The sequence below is a fragment of the Lissotriton vulgaris genome, chromosome 6 (genome assembly GCF_964263255.1).
Source record: "Lissotriton vulgaris chromosome 6, aLisVul1.2, whole genome shotgun sequence".
NCBI classification, from domain to species: Eukaryota; Metazoa; Chordata; class Amphibia; order Caudata; family Salamandridae; genus Lissotriton; species Lissotriton vulgaris.
Genome location: NC_141694.1, coordinates 1,286,393,024 through 1,286,403,457, shown reverse-complemented (window position 1 = coordinate 1,286,403,457; position 10,434 = coordinate 1,286,393,024). Strand labels below are relative to the sequence as shown.

The 10,434-nt window shown below is 49.1% G+C and overlaps 1 protein-coding gene across 2 annotated transcripts in view; it reads left to right on the top strand.

Moving 5' to 3' along the window:
* The first annotated feature begins 1,392 nt into the window (after positions 1 to 1,392).
* Positions 1,393 to 10,434, top strand: part of LOC147708788 (uncharacterized) — a 104,708-nt gene continuing 95,666 nt past the window's right edge. The window contains exon 1 of one of the 2 annotated variants that reach the window (XM_086927419.1): positions 1,393 to 1,545. In XM_086927419.1, the coding sequence (XP_086783545.1) occupies positions 1,522 to 1,545 (24 nt within the window). In that variant the 5' untranslated portion in view covers positions 1,393 to 1,521. The remainder of the gene's footprint in view (positions 1,546 to 10,434) is intronic. The other variant, XM_086927420.1, reaches the window with a different exon arrangement.

Genomic DNA, 10,434 nt, shown 5'->3' with positions numbered 1-10,434 from the left:
CCCATATGGTATCACGGCTGTACTCCTCAGCTCAGGCGGACTTGCCTTATTCCACGGCCAGAGCCAAAGGGCGCTGGGACGTGGTCCTTGGCGACCCGCTCACTGAACAGGAATGGCAGCAGGCATGAGCGCTAACCCAGATCCTTACCCCCAATAGCAATCTCCGTATTATACATTTCAAATTCTTACACCAAGCTTACTATACCCCAGCTCGTATGCACAAATATGGATTATTAGATGTCGACCAGTGTAAACGATGCGGGAGGGAGGGGGCTGACTTCCTACACCTGGCCTGGTCATGCACAGCGATCCAGAACTACTGGAGCGAGGTCTTCAATACTTTATCTGCCATGCTGAACTCTGACATGCTGTGTTCTATAAGAGTGGGTCTTCTGGGAATCACGGCCCGATTTAAAGCCGTTAAACGTAAATTCTGTGTTGTTGCGCTGCTGCTGGCCAAGAGACAGGTAGCTCAATGCTGGAATAGCTCCAAGAAACCAACTGTAGCCAGGTGGCTGGGGGACATGGCCAGCTGCAGAGATAGGCTCAGGACCTATGAGGAAGACCTGCCGGCGAAATCCAGACCTAAGGACTTTTGGTGTTATCTCACTGATTTTCTAGATGCAAGACAGGCTGATGAGGAGGATCAAGGGGTCCCTGAGCTACCGCCTGGGTGATATGTCTTTAACGATTGCCATCAATCATGTGAGCCCTGGTGCTGGCACGTGCCGTTGTTTCTCGAATTGCACTAATCTTTTTCTTTCAGGGGTAATGGTCTCCAGTTCGATATTGTACCTAGGTCTGTAGGTTGTGGCCTATGTTTCCTAAAACAAAATACAAATACCGTTACAAGACCCAACTGTATGTTTTGCACTGCTTGTATCTTTACACAATGCACTTTCATTGCGGTTTCTACTTTCGCAGCCGGCCCCAGGGTTGTAGGCTCCTGGCCGTGTAATGTTATGACTTTGCTACAATAAAGGTCTTGAAAAAAAAAAAAAAAAGATACAAACAGGAAAAAAAATTGCAAATGTACAAGTTGTAAAGTCACACAGGGAAGAGATACAAATAGAAAAAATTGCAAATGTTGTTACACATATTAATTTTAGGGACTTGTGCTGAGCGCTATGGACATAAACAAGTTATTATTTTCATGACATGAAGCTAGTAGCAGTATGCTGAGCCTTGGCAGAAGAATACAATAAGTATGAATAAATGAGACAAGTGAGCTGCTCGGCATACAGTATGTATGTGTTCACATTCTCTGGCGCGCATGTATCTGGTCACTAGCGCCCATCTGTGGCCACCACAACAGAAACCTACGTAGTAGGCTTCCGTGAGCATGCGCAATAGGAAAAATAGAGACCCATGCGCTAGTGAGTAGTGTCTCGTGTTTACGGCATGTGCTGTGGCTGATTCTGGCAGTTTTGTTTACGGGTAGGAACGGAGCTGATTCCTAGGCTGCCTAGTAAAAATCTCTCACATTTTCACGTGGAAAATTGAGTGTTGCTCCGCAGAGGAATGTTTCGGCGTGATTCGCGCAAGGTGAGTACATATATTTTAATGTGCACATGTTTTTGTAGAAAAATGGGTGTTTCTGAAGCTATTTGTAACTGGTAGTATTTAGTAATAAGTGGTCCACAACTGGGTACTCCGCAGCAAGGTATGCAGAAATGTTATGCGGTTCCTTCAACGTGAATCCGCTGTGTATTGAAAGGGACGTGCAACAGTGGATACGTGGATGCTGAATGTTAAAACGTGCTTAAATAGATGTTGTTTTTTATTTAGTGTTGGAATTGCCGTTTACGCGTTTATTTTGGTATTTTCATTCACAAGTCTGTAATGTTTCACATTTATTTCCGTGGCACGAAGAGGTCAGCATTCCCCTGTTACTTTAAACGGGTGGCAAAAGCAGGTAAAAACCAGCATACACTCATTTGTTTACAGCTCAAAAGAGTGAAAATGGGCGATTTTTAATAAGGTTCACTGGGGTTGTTTTTAGTTCCAGATCGTCCACTCCCCGATCGGAGTCATTTCTTTTAGTCTGTGCAGTTATCTGTTGTGAGCTGTTTTTTGGGGAAATTCGTAAACGCATTTTACGATTACCTGGTAAAGTGCAGCACAGGTTCATTTATTTTATGTATTAGTTGTGTGTTTAGGCGTTCCGGCGGGAGAATGTGGGGATCTTGGGCACCATTGCAGTGATACAAGGGGGGCCAAGGGTCTATGCTAGCGCCGCATGCATATAAATGAGGACATACACAGTATAGTGGTCGTCTGGGCCGGAAGTCCCGAGCGACCTCGGCCCCTTTATTTATGCTCTCTGGCCACGCCTGGCCAGAGAGTGATACAAAGTGTATGTGTGCTTCCGGGGGTACTCTCACGTTGAGCGATCAACTAAACCGCTACAGAGAAGACATCACAGAGAAAACAAGGACAGTACCGTAAATGGCTTCAGTGATGTACGCGGAAGAAGATTGCACTGTAGTGTGTTTACATAACAACCTGTGATGATGGGAAAAAGTTCTGGTAGAGTGATGTTTTTTTAAATCACTAATGCTCCCATCACTGACCATTTCCACGCTCACCAAGCATTGCCCAGTATTTCACCAAAGTCTTCACTTGAGGCCGTTGTGAACTGTGCCAGCAGGTTGGTGTTGGCAAAAACCACCTTCCAAATAAGTGTGCTCTGAAGTCATCTAAAATAAATCCACATTTCCAGATCCCGCCTAATATCCGCACCCAATCTCACATGGTGATTAATTCAGTTTTCCCATCGACACCTGCAGTTATCACAGGTTGACCTTTTCTCGCCCTTTATTCCAGAAAGTGTATCTTTAAAGGTGAGCTTCGTGTTTAGCCGCTGACTCAGTTTGAATTCCTGATAATGTAAAGATCATTACTTGATCCAATGTCTTTTCCTTCCCTAGGGAGATGCCTAAGATCTCAAGGAATGACATGCCCTCAGTACTGTAGCAAGTTCCCCACTATGTGGGTGACCCACAGACAAAGAGTCATTGAGGCAGTGCCGCATACTCTCCCTCTGGTGCAATCTGCGCTAGAGACACTTTAAATTGTGTCAAACATGACCAAATATACACAGGAGAAGGACAGTCTGTAGGCATGCATTTATCAATATATTTCATTGTCACATTAAAAATACAGTAAATGTAAGCTGTCTCAGTGTATTGGTAGGAGTTTGAAAGTAAGCTCAATGTCCACTTTTGCCATCAGCACTACCACTCCTGGGTCTCTCACAGCGGAAGCCTGCTCGTTGATGAATGTGTAGGACACTGGTCACTATTCCTTGATCCAGCCAGTTGAAGACTGATTGGCTCTCAGGAAAACAGTGCGGCGAACACCAAATAATCTAATGCCCATGGTAAAATTGGTGAAATGGGGTTCTGTGAATGAGTCCTAAATCCTCTCCAACCCCAGTTCCTGCTCAATCTTAGCTTTTACTATTCTTAGGGGGGGCATTCCTTGACTTCAAATCATTTTTGGGCCTGCTAATACTACGTCTCCTGTAAGGAGGCCTGAAACCTTTGGTGAATTTCTTTCCTAGCACTTTTGCTTCACGTCGCCTGTGCTATAGATTCAGCAGGGCTTATAAAACTGATTGCTTAATCAGCAATGAGGGCTCCTGCTGAATTCCCCCCTGAGACGGTGCAGTCAACCATTTCCAAGTGCAGAGCTAGTTCAGTGCTTTGTGCATGATGGGTTACATGATGGTGCAACCATTTGTATCTACATGTTTCCCTGACTCTACAAACATGACCACTGGAAGGATCTCTCTAGAAGATGGTTGTATGGTCCTCCGTCTTTAAATTATGTATTCTTCTATTCATGTGAGTCTTAGTAATTGCATGGGCATCCATGCTGAAAACTGATCTGAGATGAATTCTAGCCATGTGAGACTTAGTAATTGCATGGGCACTTACCCAAGTGACCAGCATTGATTCTCACGCCTTTTCAAGAGAATTGTGTATCATCAGTGTTAGAAATGGGGGTCTCTGATTGGCAATGGCTGGCGCCAATGTCAAAATAGGAAACCTTGTTCCTAAGTCAGGGCAAGTGGGCTACCCCTTTTGGCAACCCCTGTTCAACCCTGTGGTAACGTAGCACGAGCAGTTAGGCATATCTCAGAAGCAGTGTGTGAAGCATTTATGACCATGCACAATAAGGCAGTAACGACACCACAAAAGGACACAAGTCAAGTAGGTATAGAAAAATAGTATCTTTATCTAAAGTTTAATTCAAGACTCTCAAAGTGTTATAACAAACTACAAGGTACGTAAATCAATTGGGACTTAAAAATGCAATAAGGTATTCACCAGGACGTGGCATGACTGAGTTCAAGGCCGGGGCATATGTGACCCGTTGCGCATCAGATACCTGCCGTTGGAGGGGGACTCAGAGCACAGCTTCTCGAAGAAGCAAAGACGGTGACAGGAGGACTCCCAGCGACTACAAGTCTTGGCTGCAGTGGTCCGCAGAGTGCACCCACAAGGATTCGGGCACCCGGAGACAGGCGAGCTCTCAGCGGCAGCAGCACGCGGCTGCGGCGGCCCGGGCTGGTGTTGGCGATGACTCTCGTCGTGCAGCTCCGTGGTGGATTCACAGCAACAGCAGCTCTCTCTTAGCTGCGGCGGCCTACGAGACGATAGTGATAATACTCAACAATGGTTAACAGGATGTGGGCACACAGCATCGGCAGCTCTCCCTTAGCTGTAACAGCCCACAGTACAAATTACGATGACGCAAAGTTGGAAAAGGTGCAGGCACGCAGCAGCAGCTCTCTCTTAACTGCAGCTTCCCGCAGGACAAATCACGATGATGCAAAGTTTGCCAAGGTGCGGGCACTCAGCGGCAGCAGCTCTCTCTTAGCTGCCGCGGCCCACAGGACAAATCACAATGATGCAACGTTGGCAAAGGTGCAGGCCCTCCGCGGCAGCAGCTCTCTCTTAGCTGTGGCGGCCCACAGGACTAATAACGATGATGCAAAGTTGGCAAAGGTGCGGGCACGCAGCGGCAGCAGCTCTCTCTTAACTGCGGCTTCCAGCAGGATAAATCACGATGATGCAAAGTTTGCCAAGGTGCGGGCACTCAGCGGCAGCAGCTCTCTCTTAGCTGCGGCGGCCCACAGGACACATGATGATCTTGACCAGGCTGGCACAACAGTGGGCACTCAGCGGCTACAGCTCTCTCTTAGCTGCGGTGGCCCACACAGGTTCAGCGAAGGTTCCGAAGGTGCAAAGTAAGGAGGGCTCTCAGCAGCGGCAACTGTTATGTTATGTTAATTTATTTCTTCTATAGCGCTCGGCTACTCCAAGGAGCATCCCGGCGCTTTGGCGAAGAATATCAGCAGGTAAAACAACAACATAACAACTAAAATGCAGACAGAAAAAGGGAAAAATAACTATTTGGTAAAAAGCCACATTTTAAGGTCTTTCCTAAAAGCAAGAAGACTGGGAGCCTGTCTCAGGGAAAGTGGTAGTTCGTTCCAAGCCTTCGGGGCTAGGTAACGGAACGACCGACCTCCCATTCTTGCACGCCTAATGGCAGGGACTGTCATCTTGGACAAGCAGGATGACCTCAAGGTCCTGCTGGGTACATACCGGGAAAGACGTTTCCCTATGTACTTGGGGCCTGTGCCATGAAGAGCTTTGAAAGCAAATGTCAGGCTTTTGAAAAGAATTCTCTTTGCGATCGGTAGCCAGTGTAAGGTGTTCAGTAAGACAGTGGCACCTGCTCTTCTCGGGAGTCCATAGATGGCTCGGGCTGCCGAGTTCTGCACTACTTGCAAACCGGTCAAAAGATATTTCGGTAGACCCAAGAAAAGAACGTTTGCGTAGTCCAGTCGAGATCCAATCAAGGCCTGGACAATTATCTTCCTATGCTGGAATGACACTAAAGGAAGAAATTTCCTGAGCATCCGCAGAATGCCGAAGCATTTACCTGAGAGGCACAAAATATGAGGCCCAAAGGACAGTTCACTGTCCACAATCACTCCCAAGTTCTTGGCCTTGAAAGACACATTGTCAGGGGGAAACATATCTTGTGGCCACCAAGATTTCCAATTAGGTTCGGGAGCGCATCCAAAAAAGAGCAGTTCCGACTTATCGGAATTGCACTTTAAGCCATGACACCTAAACCACTCAAAGACCGCACCAAGGCAATCCCTAATCTGTATGCCGTCGAACGACCCGCCCCTATCACATGTGAATAGGAGCTGGGTGTCATCAGCGTAGGATACGATCTGGGCGCCAAAGGACTCAGCGACTGCCGCCAGAGGGGCCATAAAGATGTTAAAAAGCATGGGGCTAAGAATGGAGCCCTGAGGGACCCCCACCTCTAGCGGAGCCATATCAGCGGAGAAAGGGGGCGCCCAGATCGTTTGCCGGCGGTCGGCCAGAAAGGATTTGAACCAGTTCCACACCGTTCCTCGAAGGCCGCATTCCCAGAGTCTTGCAAGGAGGCCATCGTGAGGAACGGTGTCGAAAGCCGCCGACAAATCAAGCATAACCAACATGCCCCTTCCCCCAGAGTCGAGTACTTCCCTGATGGCATCAGTGACCTCGAGTAGGGCCGTCTCCGTGCTAAAATTAGCAGGGAAACCGGATTGCGTTGCATGCAGCAGGTCGTTTCCTTCGATGAAACTGGAAATCGTCCTATGCACGTATCTCTCGGTCATTTTCGCCTGAGCAGGGAGAAGGGAGATTAGCCTGTAGTTGGCATGAATGAGGGGGTCTAAGGTAGGTTTCTTGAGCAGTGGTAGGATCATGGCGCGCTTCCATGCCTGCGGTACCACACCTGTAGACAGGGAGGAGTTCAAAAGGGGGTTCAACAAGGCATTTAAGGCAGGTGCTACTTTCCCCAGATGTTTAGCCGGGTACGGATCAAGTGGGGAGTCAGATTTCAAACCTGACAGAAGATCGAGAGATGTATTAAGACACAAATGGGGAAATTCAGAAAGAAAAGGGCCTTGGCCCTCCACAAGAGATGAGGAGGATGAGGGACTCGAAACCAGCTGTGGGCAGGAGTAAGAAAGAGAGGCTTGAATGGTTGTAATTTTACTAACAAAGAAGGTGGCTAGCTGTTTTATCCATAGTTCAGAGTGAGTATGGGAGGGAGTACAAATGGCAGGAGAAGTAAAATCCTGAACCACTTTAAAAATTTCTTTACAAACATTTTCAGCCTCATCAATTCGGCGCTCAAAATAGGCCTTTTTTTCTTCCCAGATCGACTGATGGTAGGCTTTAGTTATCGCTCGAAATGTCAATTTTTCAGTCGGATCATAAGCCCGCCTCCAGACTCTCTCGGCCCTTTTACAGTCCTGCCGTTGCGTCCTCAACTGGGGAGTGAACCACGGGGCCGACGCTCTTCGCTCACCTGATTAAGGCTTCTTTTCGGGGATTAAGGTCTCGAATCTGGCTATAAGCTATTTATGGAAGAGAGCAAGATTCTCTTCTAAATTGCCCAGAAGAGGACATGGAAAAGTAGTGAGAGCCTCAGATAGCATATCCACCGAGAGCAGATGGAAAGGACGCGAAGTCCGCGTGGCCTCTATGGATTCTCTCACCCGAGTGAGGGCGGTGGCAGGCACAGAAAAGGAAATTAGGAAATGATCAGACCATAGTACTGGCTGTATGGAGGATATATTGATTGATTTTGTTGAAAAAACCTGATCCAAGGTATGGCCTTTATTGTGCGTCGGTCCTTGCAGGAACGGAGACAACCCTAACGGGGCTGTGATGTCAATAAGTTTCATGCAAAAACAACAAGTGCGCTGGGGATGCCCAGACGTGGGTCCCAGGCACTCCACACCACTGGAGTCAAGCTAGCCGGGCTGATGAGAGGTGTTACCTCGAAACCGGTCCGGTCCTCGGATGCTTGATTCCGTTCTGGGAAGGACATGGCTTTTGTAGTTCGGACTAGACTGTTCCCATGGGGCACAGGGTCAGAGCTGATTTGCATATCGCCATTGTCTAACCCAGGGTGGTGTGGAGTGCAAAAAAACAATGGATTTGGGCCCAGATCTTTGGACTGGGGTGAGTGTGTGACATTGATCCACATTCGGTCCATCACCTGTTGTGTTTGCATATTCCGCCCTAAGTGCGCTGGGGATGCCCAGACGTGGGTCCCAGGCACTCCACACCACTGGAGTCAAGCTAGCCGGGCTGATGAGAGGTGTTACCTCGAAACCGGTCTGGTCCTCGGATGCTTGATTCCGTTCTGGGAAGGACATGGCTTTTGTAGTTCGGACTGGACTGTTCCCATGGGGCACAGGGTCAGAGCTGATTTGCATATCGCCATTGTCTAACCCAGGGTGGTGTGGAGTGCAAAAAAACAATGGATTTGGGCCCAGATCTTTGGACTGGGGTGAGTGTGTGACATTGATCCACATTCGGTCCATCACCTGTTGTGTTTGCATATTCCGCCCTAAGTGCGCTGGGGATGCCAAGACGTGGGTCCCAGGCACTCCACACCACTGGAGTCAAGCTAGCCGGGCTGATGAGAGGTGTTACCTCGAAACCGGTCCGGTCCTCAGATGCTTGATTCCGTTCTGGGAAGGACATGGCTTTTGTAGTTCGGACTGGACTGTTCCCATGGGGCACACGGTCAGAGCTGATTTGCATATCGCCATTGTCTAACCCAGGGTGGTGTGGAGTGCAAAAAAACAATGGATTTGGGCCCAGATCTTTGGACTGGGGTGAGTGTGTGACATTGATCCACATTCGGTCCATCACCTGTTGTGTTTGCATATTCCGCCCTAAGTGCGCTGGGGATGCCCAGACGTGGGTCCCAGGCACTCCACACCACTGGAGTCAAGCTAGCCGGGCTGATGAGAGGTGTTACCTCGAAACCGGTCCGGTCCTCGGATGCTTGATTCCGTTCTGGGAAGGACATGGCTTTTGTAGTTCGGACTGGACTGTTCCCATGGGGCACAGGGTCAGAGCTGATTTGCATATCGCCATTGTCTAACCCAGGGTGGTGTGGAGTGCAAAAAAACAATGGATTTGGGCCCAGATCTTTGGACTGGGGTGAGTGTGTGACATTGATCCACATTCGGTCCATCACCTGTTGTGTTTGCATATTCCGCCCTAAGTGCGCTGGGGATGCCCAGACGTGGGTCCCAGGCACTCCACACCACTGGAGTCAAGCTAGCCGGGCTGATTAGAGGTGTTACCTCGAAAACGGTCCGGTCCTCGGATGCTTGATTCCGTTCTGGGAAGGACATGGCTTTTGTAGTTCGGACTGGACTGTTCCCATGGGGCACAGGGTCAGAGCTGATTTGCATATCGCCATTGTCTAACCCAGGGTGGTGTGGAGTGCAAAAAAACAATGGATTTGGGCCCAGATCTTTGGACTGGGGTGAGTGTGTGACATTGATCCACATTCGGTCCATCACCTGTTGTGTTTGCATATTCCGCCCTAAGTGCGCTGGGGATGCCCAGACGTGGGTCCCAGGCACTCCACACCACTGGAGTCAAGCTAGCCGGGCTGATGAGAGGTGTTACCTCGAAACCGGTCCGGTCCTCGGATGCTTGATTCCGTTCTGGGAAGGACATGGCTTTTGTAGTTCGGACTGGACTGTTCCCATGGGGCACAGGGTCAGAGCTGATTTGCATATCGCCATTGTCTAACCCAGGGTGGTGTGGAGTGCAAAAAAACAATGGATTTGGGCCCAGATCTTTGGACTGGGGTGAGTGTGTGACATTGATCCACATTCGGTCCATCACCTGTTGTGTTTGCATATTCCGCCCTAAGTGCGCTGGGGATGCCCAGACGTGGGTCCCAGGCACTCCACACCACTGGAGTCAAGCTAGCCGGGCTGATGAGAGGTGTTACCTCGAAACCGGTCCGGTCCTCGGATGCTTGATTCCGTTCTGGGAAGGACATGGCTTTTGTAGTTCGGACTGGACTGTTCCCATGGGGCACAGGGTCAGAGCTGATTTGCATATCGCCATTGTCTAACCCAGGGTGGTGTGGAGTTCAAAAAAACAATGGATTTGGGCCCAGATCTTTGGACTGGGGTGAGTGTGTGACATTGATCCACATTCGGTCCATCACCTGTTGTGTTTGCATATTCCGCCCTAAGTGCGCTGGGGATGCCCAGACGTGGGTCCCAGGCACTCCACACCACTGGAGTCAAGCTAGCCGGGCTGATGAGAGGTGTTACCTCGAAACCGGTCCGGTCCTCGGATGCTTGATTCCGTTCTGGGAAGGACATGGCTTTTGTAGTTCGGACTGGACTGTTCCCATGGGGCACAGGGTCAGAGCTGATTTGCATATCGCCATTGTCTAACCCAGGGTGGTGTGGAGTGCAAAAAAACAATGGATTTGGGCCCAGATCTTTGGACTGGGGTGAGTGTGTGACATTGATCCACATTCGGTCCATCACCTGTTGTGTTTGCATATTCCGCCCTAAGT